The following is a 26,486-nucleotide window of genomic DNA, read 5'->3' on the forward strand; positions in this document are numbered from 1 at the left end:
TTTTTTAAATGTAAGTACTGGGGATCGAACCACTCTAACCACTTAACTATACTCACCCCCTTGGGCTTGTGGGTAAACAGCCACACTTTTCTTTAAAATACTATATTTCTATGGCTTCAGTATTCCTTGTGTAAAAGGAAAATACACCTTATATTAAAAGGAATAACTCGAATCTGGTGGACCAAACCACCGAACCATTTAAATCACTATTCTGGTGAGAAAAAGACACATCCAAACAGAGACCAAATGTACAATACTTGTGCTTTGAGCAAGACCCTTATTTATTGACTTTCTTCATTTTCTCAGAAAATGCAAAACCCTACTCCCACATGACATAGCTGGCTAAAAGCAGATTTTAAAGGAAAGGAAATTAGTATTTACCGTGTGTCTACTAGGTGCCAAATAGTCAACCTGGGTTATTTCACTTAATCCTCACAACTATTTTATTGTTTGCTTTCCTCAACAAACATTGTATAATCCTTATGTGTTAAAGCTTTGTGGACACAAAGATGACAAAGGTATGCCGTCTGCCTTCCCAGGCCACTGAGGGAGGCAGATCAGGAAAATTAGCAATTCTGTTACGAGGTGAGAAATGTCAAGGCAGAGGGTGACACGCAGGAACACAGAGCAGGGATGAAGGCAGAGTGCTCACAAGGGGTAGAGCCTGAAGGGCACTTGGAAAGCCAAGCAGCAATCAAACACAAATGAAGGCAAAGACACTCGATTCAAAGTGAGGACATAACATACTAGGTACAAGCACTTTATTTCACCCTCAAGTCAAAGAACTTTGTCCTTCTAAGGTCATGGAACTGCTGAGTGCTAGAACCCAGCAGACTGACCCCCCCCCAGATCCGTGCACTTAATGGCTGAGCTACCCCACAGCAAGGAGGACTCGCAACACTGTAAGGAGTTTGGCTGAAGTAGTGCAGGTGTTGTTGGAGGCGGAATGGCCGGAAATGAGACTTAAAGATGTAGGTGGGAGCCAGAGCCAGAAAAGCAGGTGTACTATGCGAAGAAGTGTAAATCCCATCCCTAAAGTCACAGAGATGCCGGGAGGATCTCCAGCACAGAGTCACAGATAGACAGACACTCAGTAGCACCCACTACATGCCAGGCAGGACCCTGAGCACTTACACCTCACTTAGTCCTGAAAACAACCCGTGGAGGTAGATACAATCATTATCCCCAATTGTAAAAGTGAGGCACAAACTGGTTGACTAGCCCATGACAGCACAGCTCGCTAAGCGTTAACAGCCAGGCTTCTAAGCAAATGGTCTAGTTCCGAAAGCCATGCCTCTCATCACTCTGTCCTCCTGCCTGCAAGTCAGCCATGGAGAATCACTCGATCTGGGTGTGTGATGTATGGATCAGAAAACAGCAAAAACTGCAAATACCTACTCTGAAGTTAGTTAGATCAAGCAAATAAGCAATTTTAGTATGAGATGAGAAATGTCAAGGCAGAGGGTAACATGCAGGAATACAGAGCAGGGGTCATTTGCTTCAAGTCCCTTAGGCAAGCAAGCAAACTCAGAGAAGCTCAGAGACTTTGTCCTAGATCCCACACTGTGTCAGAGTCGAGATGTGATTTCAAGAGTGTCAGATTCAAAAGCCCTTGTATTTACAATGTTTGGGGCTGCCTCGTGCTAATTCATTTTCAAGAAAATTATTGCAAATCCCAAAGTATCTGGGTCTAAAATAATGAGGTTGTATTCTCTGTAAATTCAGCATTCAGATATGATCCTGCTAAGTGGCATGGGTAAGCATATCAGAAAATTATCCACAAATTGCCGTTTTCCTATCCCGAGAACACGTGGCTCCTCCGGCTAAGGGCTGTAGTGAGAGACGGCAGCGTGTGTCACTATTTAAAGTTGATAAGCACCATCACAGTGCATAGGTCATTACGAAAAGCGTATGTCTGCTCTCTTATGAATTGCTTTTAATATGAAATTGCTCTTGAAATGCAGCAAAAGTAAATGCTCCAGACTTGTTTTCTTTTCCCTTCTACTCTCTCTTAGTATAATTTGAGCTTTGATGAATGCTACTCATTTCTATTCAATATCTGACTTTACGGGGAAATTCCATCCTAGACAGGAAATGTTATACTGTAGAAGGAATTAGATATTCTCAGCTCCTGGTATATGGATTCCAGCCATCTGTCTGCTTAATAAACACTACAGTTTTGCATTCAACTGAAAGCCAGACCCAGGCTGCTCAATATAACAAAGAAAATGACGGAAAGCCCCACTTCTTTCTTCAAGGGCGCCATGCTGCCTCTCCAGATATCTCCTCCGTGTGCTTAGAGATGCAGATTAAAGAGTGCGCCATATTCTTATTCATTGAAATCAATCCTGAAGGTTTTAGAGCTGCTAGGGTAGCCAGTAGCCACAGGTATCCCTTGAGCACTTGTAATGTCTGGACTGAGATGGGTCAAATCCATTTCTTCTTACTCTTCGTGTTAAAATAACATGTGTATTTTACATTATACTTCAAACGGGTGATGTTATTCTACAGCCTTTAGGTCTTCCATTAATTTCAGGCCATACTCTTGTATATGTGCATATGTGTGTGTTGCTATGTTTTGTTAAACAGAAAGCAAGTTCTCTTTCGAGAAATGTACTATGCCTCATTTTCCTTTGACTTAATATAGACTTTAAGAGATACAGTATATGAATATACCCACACTCGATATCTTTATCCGTACAAAACAAAGGCTTTGCCATCTAGATCCCAACAATCATCTTCTTACTCAAGAGAGTCTAGGAGGCTGAATCCAAACCAATTTTCCAATCTTATCCGGTCACATCTCCAAAAACAGACTGTATTTTAGGCAGATATCTAGAATTCCTCTCTCGTCTATGTAACAGCCACTTAACATAAGCAAAACATCCATATGATGAAATTTTAATAGTCTACTTAAAAGAAAATACATCTTACTCATTCATTATTCCTAACACAACTTAAAAGGAAAGTTCACATAGACTTGAGTACATACTTGAATTTTTGCCTTATCCCTGCCCAGTATCTTTCAGAATATGGCACGTTACAAATGGTATTATTCCCCAAAGGAGTAAGAAAATATGAGAACACAGTGCAAGGGAAGCAATACACGATTTCCCTGTTGTAAGTTTAAAACTGGAATAGTCACTGGTTTTGGAAGGAGGGATCACTGACCATTGGAAGAGAATTCTATTAAGCAGCAGGAATCTGTTATTTAAGTATCAGAATTATGAGAGGTCCAGGGCTCAGTGGAGAATTATTTTACTGTGTCACTGGCAGTTGTACTCAAGAGATGTTTAATGATTCTGAGTTTTTTGCATGACTTTCAAGTGACCCATAAAGCAGTTTTTTCAATTTTTATTATAACTAGCAGGATCACAAGCTGAGATAAAAAGTGAACTACATTTAAATTTGACTGAAGCAAGACAGAAGTGGTGATGACATGGTTGGAAGGATTGAATTCATTCACCTGGAGACATTTTTAAACCCTGGGTACTCCCAGTCTTTCTTACTTGAAGGTCTACAAATGGTCTTCGCAGGGCATCAACCACAATCCATTTTAGAATTGCACATGGAGGTTTATTCTCTTTAAATAATAATGCAGCCACTTTTATTCACTTACACTTTTATTTCCAACAGCAATACAGGAGAGACTGCTAGTGATAACCTAGAGCTGGGTCCTCTCCTTCTCTGCAAGCACACAGACGTGCTGCTCTGTTAGGTGTGGCCATGGACCTAATTTTGTTCAGAGCCATGTGAGCCAAAGTGATGGGTGCCACTTCAGGTCTGGGCCATCAAAACCTCCCATATGTGACCTAACTCTCTTTCCCCAGCTGATGGAGTGATGAGGATTCTAAGGACCAAGAAGAGGACACAGTCACAAGATGGAAGCTGAGAGGGTCCCTGAATGACTGTGTGGAACAGCACCCCCCGCTCACTACCAACTCTAAGTGAACAATGATACAAGTTAAAAAATAAATCAGAATTATTTTGGACCTTTTGAAATTTTGGATCTTGCCTGTTACGGAAGCTACTGCTGTTTCTTTATGTTATACAAGAGGGTTCGCATGTGTTAGCCATGTTGCTCTTGGGTTTTCCCTAAAATTTAGGAGCCGAGGGTGAGAAGAAATTTGAAAATGTCATTATGTCTATTAGCAAATTGAGGAAACAAGTAACAAGAGATCACCTGACTGGTTCATTATCACAGAACAAGGCGTAACCCAGATGCCCTGGCAAATAAACATCTAGAAATGACAACGTGAGGCAAAAGCAACAGAAACAGATACCAGATACTGAACTCAGAGTGACTGAGTTGGAAGAGAGCTATATTTTAAGGACTACGCTTTGAGCCACTGTCAACAGAGCTGAGGCGTTCTGCCAGGAGCGTGTCTAACTTTATTCTAGAAAACAGAGCAGCATGCATGAGGCTGAAATGAAGAGCCACATCCCTGTATTGGGCTGAGGATGAGGCAGGCATGTGAAAGGAGGCAGGTGCAAACCACGGCACATTCTGCTGGTCAGTACTAGTGAAGCATCCCACCAAAACCTTGTCGAGGAAGGACGACAGTTGGCACTAGCCCCAAATTATGCTGACATTTGCACACCATCCATAAATGTTTTTCAACTGATCCTTTTGCCTTAATAAAGATCTGAGTCAAGAGAAGCCTCTAAGTATCTGGGCCAGACAGACGTAGCAACAGAACCTGTTCTAGGCTCCCAGTTGTTGAGCTCTCATAGTGTAACAGTCATTGAGAACGAGATCTGTTTAAGCTAACTTTGCCTTCAAATATGGCACTCCACTGGGTCCTGTAGGTTTTTAGTTCTACAGAAGGTAAGTACTCTGCACATAACCTGAGCTGAGATGGTCATGCCAAGTAGAGCTAGTGCCATTCTATAAAAATACCAGTTGTTAATTACTCTGAAAATTTTGCAAATAATTGCTCTGCCAAACAGATCATAATCCAGCAGAGAGCCTAGAGATAGACTGTGATGTCTTTCAATAATGTTGCTTAAAGAAAGTCTCCCCGTCCATTAAGAATTGTTACTTAGGAAACCAAGACAGTCTTATGATTTCTCAACAGAAAGTCAATGTTCTGTAGCCTGTTTTAAAATTAAATTGACTGATACATATTTATATGGCTCTGCTAATCTCATGAGTCATTTCAGATGTGACAATTACAGATAACAAACACCTCTGTAACTCACCAAAGTGCAACCTCAGAAGGCACTCAAAAGGATCACCACTTGTCTAAGTGTCAGATTTCCACTCCTTCTGAGATACAAGCTGGTCTAACGTGTTTCCCTTAAGCCCCTAGGGATGTAGTTATGTCTACTGGGCTGCCAACTTTAAAAGGTAAGCACTGACTTTGGTAAGTGATGGAAAGTGCTTTAAGTGCATCCAAGAGATTCTTTTTTTTTTTGCCCAGCAAAAATGCATTTGAACGGAAAGAATATGAAAAGACTACATCAAGGTCTGCCTTATTCAGCCAAAATAACACAACCAATATATTGTATCTTGCACCACACAAGTTCCCTTCTTTTGCCCGTCTTCTTAATGCACTGTTGCTGGTTTGGAGACCACGATCCAGCTTCTGGGTCTGTCTGCCGTTTTTTATCAAGCAGATGAACATAATGACTTTTGATAACTTAGACTAGACAATAAGTTTCATTTTTTAGGTTCAGTCACATTTTTCAAAGGAAGCATTAATGAAACTTTAAGCATGACATTAGTCTCTAGGAACCCTCCTACACCATTAGTGGGAATGTAAATTGGTGCAGCCACTATGAACAGTACAGAGGTTCCTTAAAACACTAGAAACAGTTATCTTATGATAGCAATCCCACTCCTGGGCATATATCCAGAGAAAACTCTAATTTGCAAAGATGCATGTACCCTAATGTTCACAGCAGCACTATTTACAATAGCCAAGACATGAAAGCAACCTAAATGTCCATTGACTGATGACTGGATAAAGATGTGTGTGTGTGTGTGTGTGTGTATACATTATATATATATCTTCCATATATATAATGGAATATAACCCAGCAATGAAAAAGAATGGAATAAAGCATGCCATTTGCAGCAACATGGATGTAGACTATCATACTAAGTCAGTCAAAGAATGACGAATATCATGACATCACTTACGCGTGAAATCTTAAAAAAAAAAAACTGTTACAAATGAACTTATTTACAAACCAAAAATAGACTAACAAACATAGAAAACAAACTATGGTTACCAAAGGGGAAAGGAGGGGGGAACATTAGGAGTTTGGGATTAATATATGCGTATTACTATATGTAAAACAGATAAACAACAAGGTCCTACTGTATAGCACAGGGAACTATATTCAATACCTTATAATAACCTATAATGGAAAAGAATCTGAAAAAGAATGTATATATAACTGAATCACTTTGCTGTACACCTAAAACTGACACAAAATTACAAATCAATTATACGTCAATAAAAAAATTAAAGAGAAAAAAAAGTAATATTCCCTGGGCCCAGAGACTCTCCTTCTTTTAGACTTAAATCAGTACTGTAAAGTGTCCTGCCCATGGCCCTTAGGGAATATGCAAATACACTCCTGTCTAAATTTAGTACCAGTGCTTGTTGGTAAGCATTCGCATGACAGTGAGTTTACGAACAGGATGAAATTATTTTAATGCTGCTTAACACTGCAGTATTGATACTCAAATATTCACGTTAACATGACTACCAATCTGTTTTTATTAACAATATTAGTGCTTCTAAAATAGGAGAGCATTTCTGGGGATGGGGTCACGAGGGTGGAAGGGTCTCTATCATGCTATCTTCTCCAACCCTCAGGAGGGGATGGTGGTGGAAGGATCTCTCTCAGTTTTTGTATTTCCCCATCCAAGTGATAGCTTCCTCCTTTATGAGAAGTGTCAATTTGGCAAGTCTGATGCAGACTGATCATGTGTGCCGGAGACCATGGCCCCAGCATGATACAAGCCATCACTTCTATCAGACCTCCCACACTCAGGCATAGAAGGATCTCCAGAACTGCCCATCTCAGGGCCATCAGGAAAGCAAAGACGTGCCCAGGTCTCTGCACACTCTCTTCTAGCTTTCCCTCTACAACTGAGAGAGTATGACAGGGGAGCACTAGGGTGGGGCCAGATGCCCCCAGAGAGCCCAAGATAAAGGCCACACTCCAATGCCCTCACTGACCCACAGCTATTTTCTACTGACTTGAACTCATAGGAATGGAGAGGAACATGGTGACTCTCCAAACCTCTAACAGATAGTCAGAGTAATATTCCATGTTTACAGAACAAAGCGATCCCAAGTGGCTCTATGGCTAAAAGTTAAGTGACCAACAGAGAAATGATTCCACACTGTTCGGGGCCGCATAGCGGAATACTGACCTGAGTCTCCTGAGTGTGTCCCACTGCTAATGGGGAAGCCAGGACACAACACGAAAAGACAACGTTCCTGCGCAACAGCGCATGCCACCCTGCAATGGGCTGGGGGGTCGTGGAAATGGCAGTTTCTCTGAATGTGAAGGGCAGAGTTGTGTGTTTAGTAACCTGTCATGTTTCCCTTGTTGCCTGGACTGTCCAGCACGTTAAGGACCTTCCAACTCTAAACATAGTGCATGTCAGGATTGCACAGTAAATAAGTAAGTGACTCTAAAAAGGGGCCAAAGGAAAAAATGGTTGTAACAGATGCAAAAAATAGACACAAATTATGCAAAAATAAAAGCCACAAATTTGCTGCTTATTGCCTATCAAAATAGGCTAAAGGATTTAATCATTTCTGGCATAATTATATTTAGTATCCACGGGACATTAGGTATCTATGGGCATTCAATATCTGTAGGAATGAAACAGAAAATAGAATAAATGAGTTTTCTACATACAATAGACAATGTCTCAGAACTTAAATAGCAAGCCCACTGATGATTTTCTAAATTGATGATTTTCTAAAACACTAAAATAGTACACAAGCATTTACTGTACCACTTTAATTTTGCTTTGATTTTCTGGCTGGTGGTCTAGATTCAATCGTAATTAATACATCAAGCTACAAGAGCAGAATTGATTTGTGTCAGATAAACTGGCCGAGTCTCCTTTTGCGTCAGTGTCTACTGACTGAGCACCCAGGAAGCACAAGGTCTTGTGTCGGTGGGAAAGACATACGTAAACAGCTAAGTTTAACAACACATAATATGTGCACGTTGACTACTGCAAGCTGAATTGAGAGGAGGAACAATTTACTGAATGAGAAGTTCAAGGAAAGTTGGGATTTGAGCTGGACTAAGAAGGATGAACAGGATTTCAATTGGAAGAAGAGGAGGATGAAAAGAGTCACTCCAGGATAATAAGAGATCCCAACAAGAGGGAAGAGGGCGTGAGATCACCTGGCCTGGCCTGTTAGGAGTGTGGTTAGTTAACGCTCAAGTGTGACTGGCGAGGAAATAGGGAGAGATGGTATTGTAAGAGATGAGGCTTGAAATATCCAGATGGGGCCAAGCTGTCACAGGGTCTTGAGTATCTTGCTAAAGAGTTTAGACTTATTACAGGATATTGAATGTAGTTCCCTGTGCTATACAGTAGGACCTTGTGGTTTATCAATTTTATATATAGTAGTTTGTTTCTGCTAATGCTAAACCCCTAATTTATCCCTCCCCCACCTCCTTTCCCCTTTGGTAACCATAAGTTTGTTTTCTATGTCTGTGAGTTTTTTTCTGTTTTGTAACTAAGTTCATTTGTATCATATTTTAGATTCCACATGTAAGTGATAGCATGTGAGAACTATATTCAATATCCTGTAATAAACCATAGTAGAAAAGACTACGAAAAAGGATATATATATAAAATATATATGCATTTATAATTGAATCACTTTGCTGTACATCAGAAACTAAAACAACATTGTAAGTCAACTATAGTTCAATAAAAAGTTTTTTAGAAAAGGAGTTTAGACTTTATCCTAAAGCACTCTTAGAAATATACTCACAACGCTTATCTCCTTTATCAATATGAATATCGTTTTACAAATGCGCCTGGCTCTAAATACGTCAGACCATCCTACAATGTCACTCAATCTTGCCTCCCCTCATTCTCTCCAAAATTGTACCTGTACACTTCAAGGGAGACTTCTAGACTGGGACCCTGCTCAATTCATCCTCATCACATTACCCATATTTGCAAACTATGTCTAGCGTACTGTAGGTACTTTTGCCAAAAGCTTTCCTATTCCCATTGCTATTTCCTTCAAAATCCCCAAATATCACTTATCTGATTCACAGTCCAGCGATTTATCAATTGTATTATCTTCACTGATATGTTATCAGAACAATTTACCTTTTATTCACCCTCTTGCCTCCCTCCATATTGCCTGTGAGTCTCTGAAAGCATCTTTGCGCAGGGAAGGCATCTATATCACTCATTTGGTTCAGGATTTCATTTACATCTTTAGTATGAGCAGTCATATTAATCTTTGCCTGTCTCTTCTCTGGCCCTCTGCTCCTGACTTTGTGTCTTTCTTGTACAATTTATCCAGCATCTCATCAAACAGAAATTTCCCAGAAGCAGCACTTCTGCACGTACACCTCAGTGGAAGCACCCTCGTAATGACTGGCTTCTTAAGGATTCTGAAGTGCCTCAAGATTGACCTGTGTTGCAGGAACTTCTATAGTGAAAGGAATTTTATTGAAATGATTTTCTTTGAATATCAGTCATCCGCTAGCCGTGCAGACTCAACGTTAAAGTCAGTTTGCACATCTACCTGTCAGGAGCAGTGGCTTCCTCAGGCTGGGAGGAAGGCTTGAGTGGCTAAGTGCCTCTATGTCTCAGGTGGACTTCTGCTTTCTTGTTAAACCTTCCAGATACATAAGGACAAGTTTTAGTAGAAAGGAATCTCCATGCGTTTATTTCTCAGAAAACTTCGGAGCACTGTAACATGCTCAGCTCTGTGCTGAATGGTGGTTAAACAGAGACGCACAGACACGGCCTGCAGGAAGCAGACAAGGAAACCGTCAGCTGCAGCACAGGTTTACAGGGACTGGAGCCGTGTCTGCAGGGTGTCTTCAGCACACAGAGAAGGGATGCTCAACCAGCCCGAGATCAACTTGGAAGGCAAGGAAAAACAAAACTACATCACCACCAACTATAAAATCATTAAAGAGCCCCCCTTGCATGGTTGAAAATAAACACCAGGGAAGGCTAATTAATCTACTTTTCTGGACAGTAGAAGGACACTGTGGGGACACTAGGAGCGTGACACTAGCAACTGTCTCCTGAACTGCTGGAGGATTTAAAGCAAGGGCATCACACCAGCTTTACAAGGATCTCTAGAACGACAATTCCTACAGCGGCGATGGTTGTGCAGGTGAGCAGATACTGAGAAAATGAGCCGGTAAAACTCCCAGCTAACCTGCTGGCTCTGATTTTCCACTTAAATAATTCTAAATTTTAAGAAATGGCTCCCTGCCTATCTTTCATTTAAGAAAGATAAAACAACAGACACAAACATCAAACATTTTGCCACTTCTTAATAGAAGCTGCTGGTGGATCTGGGGTTAGGGGAGGGAGGTACTTCTTTTCCATTTACCTGATTCCCCTAAGAGTGACTTCCCCATGGGCCTCTTGCCTGCCTCCTGCCTCGTTCTTCCCTGACTGCTGCGAGTGGAGGGAGGCACTGGACCTACGGAGCCCCGTTCTTTCCTCCCTGCTGCACTAGCAATCAGGAGGTCTGTTGGATAGACCTCTTCTGGGCTGCCTCTCCCGCCCTAAAATGTGCACAGGAAGTCCTATGTGGAGATGCTCCGTGACTCGCCCTGGCCCACCTGTGACTGGCTGCATAAGTCTGTCTAATTTGGGGGTTCAGAATCATGAGGACTGTTGTCACACACATAAGCCATGTTCTCTGGGATGAGTTTGATCAGTATTCATACTGACATTTTTGTCCATTTGCTTGATTTCTTCATGTCTTTCAGTTGGTTCTGAAGGCAGGTGGGGAAAACAAGGGTGTCGTTTTTAGGCTCTCCTCAAACCATGACAGTTATCATAATAAATTAATATATTGGTTCCCATGAGACTAACCATCTCAGGTACCCTGATAAGGCCAAGGTTCTGAACCCAGAAAACAGAGGATCTGACTCTCAGCGACATGGATGAACAAACAGAAAGCTGGTCTGTAACGAGAAAGTAATACGCAGCCAACTCAAACAAAAAGCAGCAGGAAGAAGACATTAAGAGAGACTGCTTTCAGCACCCCAGCTCCTAGAGTGACCTGATCCCAAGTCCCAGCCACCTAGCCGCCCTCAGGTTCTGCAACCCTCCTGCAAAGCTCACCAGTGCTAACAGACACATCCAGCTCCACAAGCAGGCAACCAGCTCAGCCGCACAGGACCCCTCACTCAGGAGGGCCCTGCACTTGGGAATTAATGCTCCGTGGCCACCATCTTAAAGCTCTTAATAATTTCACCTTTGAATTTATGCTTGCTAAGTGAGGTCCAGTGGGACAGTGGAGCATGCACTGGGGGTCCCACCTCCCACCACCTCCTTAGCTCTCCAGGATGGGTTCTCAGCTCTCCATTCCCCATCCCCTGCAGCCCTGGGTCCCTCAGAGCCTCTCCTTCTCCATCTAGTGAAAACGGCCACCCTCAGTCCCTGGCAGGGTCCTCCTGTGCACAGACACAGGGAGAGTGAGGGTTGAACATGCAGGCTCTGGGTGTTTCCAGGTGGAGTATGGCTATGTCATCCCTGTCACCAGCTGGTGGCAGTCAGGTGCATACCATGGTGATCCGGGGAACTGGTGGGGAGACTGCAGTCCCCATGGATTGCCCATGTGCCGTGGACTGGGCCAGAGGGTTCAAGCGAAGGGGGATACCTGGCTCAACTCCCCGGTCCCAGCTGGGTCCCAGTACACTGGGCAGGTTAGGGAGGAGACCTGAAGTCAGTGGGAAACACACATGTGCCACACTGGGGGATGGGCTTGAAGCTCTGCTGAGGGTCTATTCTCACTCAAGGAGCAGCCCCATGGCCAAGGGAGCGGCATTAAATAGTAAATGGAAAACGCCATGACAGGCTGAGAAAGAGGCCACAGAAGAAAGGTAAAAAATCTTTGTATTTTCATACCTTTAAAGAACAGATTTTTCCGACTTTTTAAACAAGCATCCCACACGTTCATTTTACCCTGAGCTCTCCAAATTACAGAGCCAGTCCTGGTTTCTCTTACCTGCAACCAATGGAGTCCTAACGAGCACACTGCATGTCTTTCACGCAGCTCTGTATTTTCAGTAATTCTTCATAAGCCTTTTACGCATGAGATAACACCATTTTGTAAATTGTTCCATTGGGTTGGAGGCATTGGCTCAAATCCCCTTTCCACACTGGACAGTGGGATCTCCAGCGACCCTGCTTCATTGGCCTCTTGCTCCCTTGGTGCCCGGAGCTGTGCTCCAGACACAGAATTCACATCCACTGCATGTTTACGGAACAAGTGTCAGTACCATCAGTCATTAAGGCAAGACGGTTTTCAAGGATCATCACCTCTTCTCCAGTCCTAATGACAGACGAGAGAGAAGGCTTAGGCTGTCGGCAACTTACCGACAGCTGCCTGGTGGAAGCTCCCCTCCAGTTCCAAGTTAACACAGGACCGGAAAGCAGATAAACACTCTTCCACAGACAGTCCCAGCCTTCCTGCCTGGTGGGTAAATCTGATTTGAAACAGTCTGCAAGTGGTTTTTTTTTTTCCATTTAACCCCAAATACCAAAATATTTATCAACAGATGTTGCATGGTTTCAAAAGTTCTTTAGCCTGTTCATCAAAAATGTGCACAATTTTTTTTAAGTATAGCTCTCAAAGATATGTATGAATGTGCATGACTGAAACACTGCTGCACACCAGACATTGATACAACATTGCAAACTGACTATACTTCACTAAAAAAGAATGCAAAACAATGCATAAATACAATGAAAAGTATGAATTACCAAAAAATAGCAGAAAGGGGAGAGACCATGCACTGACAGTCTCTAGTTGGAATATATTAAGATAGCACCAGATGGTTTAATGATCAACAATCAGGGAGGAAGAACAACAGTGGGAGAAAAACAAGGAAAAGGAAGAAAAAAGGAAAGAAAAAGAAAGAGGAGGGGAAAGGAGGAGAGGAAAGAAATTAAAAGCCGTCACACTAACTGGGTTAAATCAGATTCAACTATGACTTATTTGAGAATTACCTGTGAAACAGAACAATGCTATCAACCTCCAGGGTGATGGTGGGAATTAAAGGAGATAACATATGTGAACACACCCAGCAAGGTGTCTGACACATACTTGGTGACTGTTGTTGAAGCGGAAAGAGTATTTTTCATTTATGTGAGAAAAACCAAACAAAGCAAAACTCCTTCCGTGGGCGTCAGCCCCCAGGAAAGCCCACCAGAGTGAATTTGCACCAATTAGGATTGTTCAAGAAACTGCCTCCTTGGGTTTTGCTTGTTAACAGAAGCGTTAATGCCGTTTGTTTCCACCCAGATGTAGTCAACTCCAAGAACACCACCAAGTCTAGGAAAAGTTTTTTAAACATTAAAGAAAAAAAAAATTAGTTCAAGCTGATTCTCCTCGCCCGACTCCCTCTGAAAATGATTCTGTTACAGGTGGAATAGTCAACTATAAAACGTACACCCTGAAACAGAGATGTGCGTTTGGGAACTTGGCTTAAACTCCTGAACTGCCTTCTCCTTCATCACTGTACCACCAATAACACTCTCTTAGCTTTCATAGCACTGGATATTTTAAAACACATCGATACATGCCCCTTTAATAATTCTTTGCAAAAACACAGTTGGATAAACACAAGTGATAGTAACCCAAATGTAATACGTAAAAACATGGAAGTGACAACTTACCAGTAACGAAATCAGGCCTAAGCCCCAATTCTCTAACCCCTTTGTCTAATTCTTCAACCACACTACTATGCCTCCCCATGCACTACTGATGAAACACAGGGTTTTCCAGATTTAACCGAGATCAACGCGATTGACCATGAAAATTACTTTAAAAAAATTATTTCCCCTAATTCATAACTTTCAAGGCAAGATGTATTTTCAGAGTCCGCGGACTCCAAGAACATTATTTGAACTCCTATTTTTCATAGTTGGGGTTTCCAAATTCCACAAAGGTGAAGCCACATGATCACAGTGGCATGAGAGGGGCTTAGGTGAACACAAACTCACTGACCTAATGCGATCAATACTATTTATGAGGTAACATCATTCTGAAAAAAATGCATTCAAATCAAATCCCTATGTTGCTCCTCAGATTTACAGCATTTACCTGCAGATACCAGCCATGGCTTGATAATCTGTGCAACTGTATTCATGCTTATGATTTTTATTCTGATTTGGAGATATTTTCAAGCCTTCTTTCATAAGCTGAGCACTAGTTTCTCTATTGGTCTCATGGAACTTTAAAAAACACACAAATATTATGTGTATAAATCCCCCTTGTAAGACACACAAACAATATTGAATTCATAGGAATAAGTGAATGTGTTCTCTCTCTCTCTCTCACACACACACACACACACACACACAAACACACACGTCTCCATGGGTTATAAGGTGAAAAGTCTGCATGGTTCCTGTCTCAATGTATTCCCATAAATATCTGGATAGATATTTACAAATAAACAACTAGCCAGGTGATGATACTTTATGTATTGTCCTGTAATTTGATTGTATTTATTTTTCTTTTTTTCTCAAAAATATGTCTTTCAATGTAGGTGCGTATATGCATGTAAATTATGTGTACCTACACACACACACTCAGAATTTCAAACCACTGTATTCTAGTCCATGAAATGATACTCCAAATAAATTAAATCATTCCATTACTGACAGATCATTTGGCTGTTTCTAGTTTTCAGTGAATACAAATAACGCAGCAAAAACATCCCTGTATGTGTATTTCCCCCGAGGGGCGTGGTGTGTAGAGCACATTTCAGGAGGTAAAGTCAATGGAATCAAGAGAGCCCCATATTACCCTTCAGATTTACTTTAAATGTAGATGGATTTTGTCAAATTGCCATCAAAAAGTCTCACTGATTTATACTGTCAGTCTGTATGAGGCTGTTTACTCCAATCCCACCAACATAGAATAAAATCATTCTTCTAAAACTCTCAGCTAATTCAGGAATACGGCGACTTAGTCATTATTCATTATTTCTCTCATTACCAGCATATGATGATCTCTGTAGAACAATACTGATAACATGCTGTGCATCCGTGGGCAAGTTACTTACCCTCTCTGTATCTCGGTTTTGTGACCTTTAAAATGGGGGGTAATAATAATAATGCCTAACTCGAAGGGTAGTTTCCTGGCTTTCTGTACACTTTGCCTCTTTTTCAATTGTGCCTCTTTCCTCTTTAGCTGATTCGCTCAGTTAACACGTATTTAATGATTGCCTACAGTGTGCCAGGCGCCATTCTAGTTACTGGAGACAGAGCAAGAAGATGCGACCAAGCAGTCACTCTCACAGGGCTTATGTCCCCACGGGGAGGCAGACAATAAAAAAACAAACACATGAATGTATAATTTTCGGTAAGGCTGTGTTAGTAAAGAAAAAATTAAGGTGGTATGGGGCTGAGAAGAAACAGAGGTCTATTTCAGATAAAGCGGTCAAAGAAAATCTCTGAGTATGGAGGACACGTGACTGCAGACCTAGAGGAAATGAGCATGGGGTCTGAGGGGACCACAAGCGCAAAGCCCTGAGGTCGGCATGTGTGAGGGTGAACAAGGAATCGTGTGCTGGTGCACAGGGAGTACAGGGGAGAGAAGAGAGATGCGGCTGAGAGGAACCGGGGACCAGATTCTGAATGTTCTCATTAGCCAGAAGGAGGAATGTGAATGCTACTCTCAACACCACCAGAAGCCAGGTCACTGGCCTGCAAATTGCTGAACTGCTCCCAACAGAGAGCGGGAGTTAAAACTTAAAGCCTCCTACCCACAGCAGTGCCCACTTGCCCTCTTCTGAGCAGGGCTCACAGGGAACAGAAGCCCATGTCAGCCATCAGCACATCTACCCCAACCACAGGCCAACAGGCAGAGGTGCACAGAGCCGCCCCGCTGTGGAACCGTGCCCCTGACCCACAATCACATCTTTTCCTTCCACCTAAAACATAGATTCAAAGCATTTTTCTTCTTCTCTGACGCACAGCGCGCTTACCAGCTGTCAGACCAGGGACAAGAATCCTGGCAAGCTCAGTTACCAGAATGGCACAAAGGGTCTACCCCAGGACCACCGAGAGCCTGGGCGGGGCGGCAGCTCAAAGCTCTCCCCCACAGCGGCCAGCCTACCTCTGCAGGTGGTCCCGTTCCCCACGTAGCCCGGTTTGCAGGTGCAGCTGTGTCCCGGGACAGTGTTGGTGCAGATGGCATTCTCATCGCAGTTGTGCTGCCCGCTGCCACACTCGTCGTGCTCTGCAGAGTGAGAAAGAAAGACACACCTTTTTGTAAGTTGGCATCACTGGTGTTGGAAAAGTCAGCTGGAGCTCACTAAGTCAAGATGACAGTGACAACTGTGCATTGGAAACTTACTAAATGCCTGGCAGTTTCAACCCCTGATACGGCTGATAGCTCAACAACTCTCAGAGATGGGTGTTGTCATCCTCACTTTGCAGGTAAACAAACAGCATCAGAGAAGTCAAGAGACTTACACCAGACACAACATAAGGGCTGCTCTAAGCTCATGGCTTCTTCCCTGTCTGAAAAGGTTTCTGCAGCGGCTCCAGGGCAGTGCTTCTCAGTGGAGGTGGGGGAGGGCAATTTTACATCCCCTCCTCCTGGAAACATCTGACAATGTCTCGGGATATTTTTGGTTATCGTGCTTTGGGAAAGGAGACGCTACTGAAATCTCATGGATGGTGGGCAGGGACGCTACTAAGCATCTTACAATGCACAGGACAGCCCGCCCCAAAAAGACTTAACCAGCCACAAAGGTCAACAGTATCCCGGTCGGGAAACCTTCCTCTAAGTTTAAAAAAAGAGAAAGAAAAACAGATAACATGGCACATGAGAGATGCCATGGTATCTTCAGAACATATTGGTTGGAAACCCTAGGAGCTTTCTGGGTGCAATGAAACTAGCCTTCATACGCGGACGGCGAGGAGAGACCAAAGAAAGAGGCAGCCCACTCCAGATCGGGAGGAGGCAGGTTTAATAAGCAAAGGAACTTACATATGAGGCTGGTCTTGGGAGTCTGCAAGACCAGTTGATCTCAGCACCCACCCACCAGCATCTTAAACATTTCTATAGAGGCTTTATTCGCTTTCAGTCACATGTAATACCCTGATGGTCTCAACGCCACCTTCCTCTCTCAAGGTTGGGTCTTTGAAACAGCTCTGGCTACAGGAACAGTGGGTGGAATGTACATGACAAGGAGTGGGTGTGGAGGCTCCAGCTCCCGGGCCCGTCACCTGTCACGTGACACTGGGTGCCTTTCTCCAACAGAACAAAGAGGGTGATGCTGAAGAGGAAGTCCCAGCTAGGGCAGTGGGGCAGATGAGTTTCCTCCAGGAATTTTCAAGGGAGCAGCACTGGTCACAGGGAATGTTGATGGGCACAGGGTGAGTAGGAAAGGGATTTACTCTCAGGACCCTGTGTGAGGGCGTTGAGCAGTTCAGCTCCCGCTTTTCATACAGCCCATTTTCACAGGGTGCAGCATGTAACCACTGGCTGACGCCTGATGTATAGTAATATGGTTATATGTTCAAATGGCGGCAGCGTCCTTAATCCATAAGTCCTGGGGTGGAGGTGGGGGAATAGATCTCACACTATAAAATGGACTGAAAGATGGCAAGTTAGAAATTCAGATTTCACGGGTAACTAGACTCTCCTCTCATCACCAGTAAGTTTAAATGTTCCACTACATGACTCTTCTGTAAATAAACAGTATGACAAAGTGTATGCCCTTCATTCCCATTAACATCTGCTTCTATAACTTCTTAGAAATTTTAAGAAGAAAAATCAAGTAGGGTTATTTAAGTCGTAAAAGGTTATAAAAACTAGAGCTGAAATCCCAGCTAGAAACCTCAAAGAAAATCACACTAATTGAACAAAACTAAAAGTTAATGTAGTCTGTTAAGTGAACTGTTAGGTCAGTGTGGCAATCAATGGAAATATCTATCCACATTAGTTTTTAATTCTAAATTTCCTAACAGGGGCCAGTAATGAGAGGGGTTCAATTCCACAAAGTGGAGCCATTTCAGTCACCCACATGCAACTTATGCAAAGTACACACATACATATGACTCCTGATGTAACACCTTGGGTTCCTCCCAAGTAAAGTTCTCTTCAGGCCTTAAGACTAACCCCAACTGTCAGCAAGAGATGTGCACAAGTTAGGAAGCAGTGAGAAGGGAGGAGGAGGTTTACGAGGACACAGCTTTAGTCTGCGCGCAAGTCATCTCCAGCATACTCCAAAAACAGCATCCCCCTGCAGATGTCCGATGAAATTTACAGACCTAACAAGCACTGAGTATATGCAGGTGCAACATCAGACGATGTTAGGGACACACACACAAAGTCCAAGCCTACAGGCTTAGACACCAAGAGTTTTCAATCGCCTTATTTAAATCCATTTAATAAATAATTATTAGCATCTGCACTGGGAATACAAATGAGCAGATATGGTCTCTGCTCACATGAACATTTTAATAGAAGCCACCAGATGCTTTATCCCTGTCACTCAAAAAAAAAAAAAAAAAAAAAATTCAGGACCATCAAATGAAATGACTTCTCATCGGAAATTTTCTAGTGTTTGGTAACTTTGTAGAAGTGCAACTCAAAACTATCCAGCACCTCTGGGACACAAAGTTCCTGAAACACTTCTTTTTTAGATTTACTTACAGGAAGACTTGTTTTCCTCTATAAAGATATTTTTTTCTCTTATTTAAATGCTTCTTTATTGCCTCGTGGCTATGCCAAAGATGTTGGCTGGCTCTAAAATGCAAACACACTTTCAAGTATTTATTGATTCGATTTTTTCAAGACTTCTGTAACAAAATGCCTTTGACTTATGCAGCTTCCTCTGTTGTGTCTGCATTCAGACCCAGTCCTTCTCTAGTTCTTGAAGAATGACCCACCCCTCCCCACCCCCCATTTACCGTGTAACATCAGGAGACACATCCACCCTATTTCTGATTGACTGGAGAATATTAAAACTACATGGCATTTCAAATTATGTTTTCGGTTTCCAACCTCTTTGAAAAGGCAGATCAATGAACTATTTGCAACATGAAAAAATCACTCCATGTATCTATCCAGTTTTAACTTGTGCATTTTCACATATTAGTAGCCAAAGAATCAGACTTTTCCCCATTATTTCATGTTTAGGAGAGATGACAAAAAATAAACTGTCAAGGATAGGCATTAGAGTCATATTCATTCTAATTGTTTAAATATTACAAATGACTATCACTCCTCAGTGATAAATGGTTTAAAAACAGAGACTGAAAGTCCTGCAAAACCCTTAACAAATTCCTAGGTGTCCACTTTGCTCTCTCTCTTTGGACTGGAAAATGGGTGAGTACCTTTTGTGATACATTTGCCCAAAGAGGTAACTGTAATAGCTCAAATTCTAGGCCTGATGTAACCCCTGCTGACTAGACATATTTACTGAGCCATCAAAGTGTGACCCTGCCCCCTTCTTTGGCATTCTTTTTAAGTGTCTGAGACAATTCTGGTACAGAATCTAAGGAAACCACTACTTCATAAAACCTCCACAGGAAACATCCATGTTTAAAATCTGTCACTACAAAGTGTGCCCTTCAACTGTGACCATGCATCTACGAAAAATTTAGAACATGGAAATGGCACCTCCAGAACAGTACACATTGCTATGTGTTGTTGAATACAGCGGCAGTGATAACCAACTACAGTAACTGTCTCATGTTCACTTTTCATTCCATACACACACAGACACACGTTCAATGTACTCCTGACCTCAATAAGAGAAGCCAGTTGACCCTTGAACAACACAGGTTTGAATTGCACAGGTCCAGTTACACGTGGAATTTTTTCACAAAATCTATGCTACAAACTACACGATCTATGGTTGGTTGCATCCGCAGATACAGAGGAACCATGGAGAAAAGAGCCAATTATAAATTCTAAGTGGATTTTCGACTATGCAGAGGGCCGGCACCCCTGACTCCCTTGTTGTTCAAAGGTCAACTGTACTTGAAAAAGCAATCAGGACAAATAAGTCTTAATTTTATCTGCCCGAAAATACCTATTCAATTGTGCGTTCAATCAAAATGTACCATAAATATTTGTGAACTGTTTAATCATTAGCCAGCAGTGCAACGAGAACTTTGCCATTCCACTTACTGAAAATTAATACCCCTTTAAAAACACTCAAAATGTGTGAGTGGAGGTAGGATAATTACATCCCGGCCAAATAGATGATTCTTCCACTTCATCCTCAGTTGAATTAAATAAATATCAGTGTGTTTACATTCAGATATTATGAGCAAAGGCTGCAATTAAAAGATAATTTGGAATAAAGAACCATAATAATTGCCACATAAACAGGAAATGCACAATATAGTATATCTAAAAGAAAAAAATATTATTTATTACCAATCAATGGAATTAATATCACCTATTACTCCAACACTATTTCCTGAAATCAAATGGTGTCTCATATTTAAAATTTTGTCTTTTTTCATCTATCTTTGACATACCTCTTAAGACCATATGGAATGTGTAAGTTGAATTCCAACAAGTTATATTTGAATAGTACTTTAGTTTAAAAAATTAAAGTTATGGCAATTTCATTTGCTTCTCACATGGATTCTCTAAGAAAGGCAAGAAATTCCTATTGTCCTCATTTTGCCTGAGACATAACTCAGGTCTCCTGACTTCTAGTCCAAAGACTGAGCATCACCAAGAGTAGGTACCAGCGCCCCGCATCGGCACTTGTATCCTAAACCACGGTAAAAAGGACAGTACTGTTATAACATCATTTTACAAAATGAGGAACTGAAGCACAAAGAAATCAAGGGCGTTTAGTTTCCTACTGCTGCTGTTACAAATTACCAACAACTTAGTGGCTTATAACAATACAAATTTATTGTCTTTCAATTGTGGAGGTTAAATGTCCAAAATGGGTCTCACCGGGGTGAAATCAAGGTATGAATAAGGCTATGTTCCCTTTGTGTTGTGGACGGGGCTGCAGGGTAGGGGGGGAGGTTCTAGAGAAGAATGTTTCCTTGCCTTTTCCAGCTTCTAGAGCTGCATGAATTTCTTGGCCCACAGTCTCATTCATTCAGCTTCAAAACCAGCAACGTCCAGCTAACTCCTTCTCATGATGCCACCTGTCTAGTTCTCTCTCTTTCACTTCCCTCTTCCGTCGACAAAGACCCTTGTGATTACACTGGGCCAACCCAGAAAAGCTAGGATAATGAAGTCATCTCAAAGCCAGTTGACTAGCAACCTTAATTCCATCTGCAACCTTAACTTGCCTTTGTTTTTTAACCTAGCATATTAACATGTTCCAGAGAGTAGGACGTGGATACCTTCACATTCTGCCTACCACAGTGACAGACGCTGGGAAGTGGCACAGCCAGGGCTTAAACATGAGCTTGTTTGACCCCAAAGCCCACCCACGCTCTCAAACCACTCTCTTATATTGCTCCCTGAGAGTACGCCCCATATGACATGCAACGTCTTTCCTGCCGGGGAGGCAGAAAGACCATCACTGTTGTGTTCTCTCTTCCACTGTCCACCTGAAGTGCTGAGGCTTGGGAAACTAAAGCAACATAACAGTAAGAGTTGACAATTTGGTTATCATCTCTTCCTCTAGCCCCTGGGAAGGTTTGAGAAACATTTGACTCCTGGCTGCACTTTCTGCAATATTGAGTGAGGAAACACCATCTTTAGAGATAAATGAGGGTCTCACTAGGTTTGCCACGTACCAACTTCCAACCAGGGTTGTCTGGGACCATGCTGGATTTGGTAGTCAGAATATCTAGGCACACACGTCAGCAGTTGCACTCCAGAGTGGGAAGCACCACTCCCCTCCAGGTAGCAGGTGACTTTCAAGATTTTTAAGCTTAAAGATCATAGACCCTGTAGCTTCTCTATGACCATGTGACCAGACTAGGGTCAGTCCCCATACCTTGAAACCAAAACAAATCCCATGCCAGGACGGGATGTCAGAAGCTGTGTCTGGGTGGCTGATGCCTCTGATGCTACTGGTTGTCCACATGGCTGTATTCCTTGTTCTACATCCTTTCTTAAAGCTAAGTAAACTTGCTGCTGGGGGAAACTATCATGTCCTGTCAATTTGATTGACAACAACACAACGGGAAGCAAGACCTGTTGTCTTGTTTAACCAGTGACGGAGCATCTTCCCACAATCTGCACAAGAGCCTTTCCTGGGACACCAGTTTCAACACTGCTAAATTTTACAAGCACATATCTAGATTAAACTCAAACAAGAAGAAGTCGTCTTTCTTTTTCTGGTAATAGTTACAACATTCTGTGCTGCTACACATTACATCCAGAAGATGCTGACCATAACCAAGGCAAACTTATTAAGAATTAAAATGTATCTGTATCCCAAATAACGTGTTTCTCTTACAATGCCAGAAGCACTCTAAAAAGTAAAATACAAACAAAATACTGATAGAACACCAAAAAACTGTTGTAAAGCAATTTGTTTCAACTAAACTTGAGAAAGGTGGTACTAGGAAATTAGTATAGTCCAATGGACTGAGTAGACATTCTTGTTATTACACATGATATGGCTTGGCTGCAGTATCAAATTTGCTGCAGCCAGGTTATAATGTCTTTCTGATTTTTGTATTTAATGCAGTAGCATGCCACAGAGAATTTATAATGTGTGTTAAATGAACAAAGATACTAAACGTAAGCTTCTTAATAACTGCTAAGTAGTTATAAAATAAACAAGGTTAGGAATAAGCAACTGGAGCAATGATGTTCCAATCTTTATGAGCAATATGACAATATCAAGGCAAGGTAAAGACACACATAGCAGGAGACATATACCAGGGTATTAATTCCAGCATTACTTGTCGTTGTAAAAACTAGTGAACAGGAAAAAGAATAAGTAAATTGTGGATAATTCATCCAATGGATGCAAATAGTAACTGAATATACACAGCATGGTATCATTTTTATGAACTTAAGAACATGCCAAAGAATACTACATATTGTTGATGGAAATACAGGCAGACAATAGTAATATAGAAACATGCATGGACGTTAAGTATCAAATTCAAAAGAAAGAAGATCAATGAGTTCCAAGAGAAGTCTACAAGCAATGTAATGCTACCTATAGCTTCTTAAAGAAAGTATATACAGCAAGATAGCAGCAGGCTAAAATTCAATAGGATTCAAAGTATGGTGCAAGATTGTTCATTACATTATAGAGTTTTCTGTTTGTTTGTAATAGCTCATGAACATACTAAAAATATATACTTAGGGGTCACAAAAAGATTAGGCTGGAAATAGCCAAGAATCAGAAATAGTCAAGGTCAGAAGGCCAAGATCACACAGCCAGAGGTCTCTGAGCAGGTAAGTGAAAATTGTGAAATTTAAATCTAGTTTTGCTAATTTGCAATCTGTTCTCTGTTCCTGTGCCTTCCAGTATATATTATGCTTTGCTTTCATTTCTGGTTCTAGTTTTAATGAGGGGGAAAAAAATCCCAGTTCAGTAGTAGTTCCTCCCCAGTTCTCAATAGTACCCTTTGTAGCCTTAAGGGCTGTAAATTTCAAGACTACAAGAATAAGTAAAGGTGAAAGAAAAAAGCTTCAGGGCCACCTGAAGTCTTTACATGTCTGAGCTGTAAGGAATCATTTGGCCGAAATTGCCAACACATAAACCTACTATGGAAGCCAAACACATTGCAGACTTGCGGATTAAGGGCTGGGGTGCAGTTACTCTTAATGGAGATGACAGCCATCTGCCTCACCCCTCAAATGTCAGTCTGAATTTCTACCAGAATCGTGACAAGTGTCCCAGAAGCAGTGTCTGAGGAAGAAACACTGTCCACCTCTTTCCCCAAAATGATACTGCTTAGAAAAGAACAGAATCAAAAAATAATAGTCATTTATTCCTCGATCCCTTGTGTGATTTTTACCGTTACCTTTGGTGTTCCTCCCCTACGGGGTGACACAGCCCTTTCCATAAACTGCAGAATGCGGATCAGCTCCAGAGGAAGGGAAGGGGGACTGCCATTCATTGAGCTCTTCTGCCAGATGTTCGCTTAGCTCAGTCTCACAATCATCCTTTGAGGCAGGTGTTGTCCATCCCCACATACAGAGAAGCAGCTGGGGTTCCCAAGGTTAGATAACACATCCAAGCTCACGCATTTAGGCAGGTGCAAGAAATCAACCCAAAGTCTGGGTCTTCCTGATACACAGGACTTCTGAAAGTCCATAACTGTTGGCCCGTGATGTCCTTTCTCAGGTCCTCAGGTTTTTCATCTGAAAACTGGGTAAATTGGAGTAGCCTATCTCGAACATTCTATGACTCTGAATAAAGCATCCCTGGTGCAGACACAGGTACAATTCAGACAGACAACTTGGAGAGATGAGGTTAGACCAGAGCCTGTGACAAGGAAGAGACACGACACTCTGTATCAGAGACACTGCATGAAATTTAAAAGTAAGTAGGAATAAACCTGAAAGGAAAGTACTCACTGCTCAAGAGCCAGTCTGCTCTTTGAGACAGGCCAAGTCATCATGGATGAATTTTCCATCTGACATGTTACTTTGATTGTATGTCTTTCCAGGCACAGAAACCTCCCAAATCAAACCTCACCAGCAGAAAATTCACTATCACCTTCCATCCTTCTTTAACCAGCTACACTGACAACCAAAGGAAAAACGGTTGGTCTCCCGGACGTGCACCTTTCAGCTTTGCTGACTCTTCCCTGTACATGCTCTCGCTCTCTCTCCATGAAGCCATGTCACCTCTGCCCCCAAAGACCAGTGCCAGGCTCATACCTTCTGTAAAGTCTCCCTTGACAAACTCCAGTAGGATCTAGTGATTTCAATTTTTTTCAGATTTCTCTTGTCTTTTGGATGCAAGAGGAAGAGAAAGTGAGACTCTTATTTTTTTAATTTATTCTTTATTGAAATATAGTTGGTCCACAATGTTGTGTTAATTTCTGGTGTACAGCACAGATTTTGTGTGTGTGTGTGTGTGTGTGTGTATACATACATATATATACACACATACATATGTGTGTGTGTATCTGAATGTATATATTCCTTTTCATATTCTTTTTCATTATAGGCTATTACAAGGTATTGAATATAGATAGTTCCCTGTGTTACATAGTAGGGCATTGCTGTTTATCTATTTTATATATAGTAGTACGTATCTGCAAATCCCAAACTCCCAAATTATCCCTCCACCCTTCCCTTTCCCCTCAGTAACCATTAGTTTGTTTTCTATGCCTGTGAGTCTGTTTCTGTTTTGTAAATAAGCTCATATGTATCTTTTTTTAGATTCCACATATAAGTGCTATGATATGGTATTTTTCTTTCTCTTTCTGACTTACTTCCCTTAGTATAACAATCTCCAGGTCCATCCATGTTGCTGCAAATGGCATTATTTTATTCTTTTTTTATGGCTGAGTAGTATTCCAGTGTGTGTGTGTGTGTGTGTGTGTGTGTGTGTGTGTGTGTGTACACAAGAGAAAATGAGACTTTTAAATTTGCTTCTATTATGTGACAGACATTCTGATAAACCTCAATTAAGGTAATCACATGAAGTCACACTTAATCCAGTCAATCTATTATTATTCTTAGGTTCACTGATGACAAAACTGAAACCAGGTAAAATTAAAGTGACGTGCCTAAGGTCACACATTTGGAAAACCAGAACTGACAACCAAATCAACCTGGATCTAAACCCCAAACCAAAGCATTTCTGCTCAAAGAATAGATTACAAGTGTGTAGAAATGTGCATCTTTGTTTATTTTTTCCTCTTCTCCTAAGCAGTGTCAAACAATTCCACTGTTTATTCATAATTTTCTGTTTCTAAAATGTTAGGTCTCCCCAGTGCCAGCAAGGCTTGAGTTGCTGGATGCCCAAGTGATATTAAAATGCAACGTATCACCCTCCAGAAAACAACATTAATGTTGACCAAGGCTATCGGACATTAAACACACTGTCCTCTCCTTGAAGCCAATCATACTACATCAGCACACAAGACATTTTGCAGCTCTGGTTGCCACAGTTCAAAAGAGACTCAACAAGACTTGGAAAAAGTCCAAGGATGAGCAATTAAAACATCTAAGAGTTGGAAAAGGCTGTCTTAGAAGAACAAACTAAAATCAATCATGACCCTTAAGTTTACCAAGATAAAGACTGAGAACTGATGGATTCAGAGTCTGTAAAAACATCTTGGGATAAATAGTGTACACATGCACATGCTCACTGTCACTGACATTTGCTATTTTTTGGTCCAT

General features: G+C 41.7%; 1 protein-coding gene across 2 annotated transcripts in view; it reads right to left on the reverse strand.

Moving 5' to 3' along the window:
• NELL1 (neural EGFL like 1) overlaps nucleotides 1-26,486 on the reverse strand; it is a 755,554-nt gene that overhangs the window by 305,856 nt on the left and 423,212 nt on the right. For both annotated transcript variants that reach the window (XM_074372235.1, XM_074372234.1), the window contains exon 14: nucleotides 16,335-16,457. In XM_074372235.1, the coding sequence (XP_074228336.1) occupies nucleotides 16,335-16,457 (123 nt within the window). The remainder of the gene's footprint in view (nucleotides 1-16,334; nucleotides 16,458-26,486) is intronic.

This window comes from Camelus bactrianus, chromosome 10 (genome assembly GCF_048773025.1).
Source record: "Camelus bactrianus isolate YW-2024 breed Bactrian camel chromosome 10, ASM4877302v1, whole genome shotgun sequence".
Lineage (NCBI taxonomy): Eukaryota > Metazoa > Chordata > Mammalia > Artiodactyla > Camelidae > Camelus > Camelus bactrianus.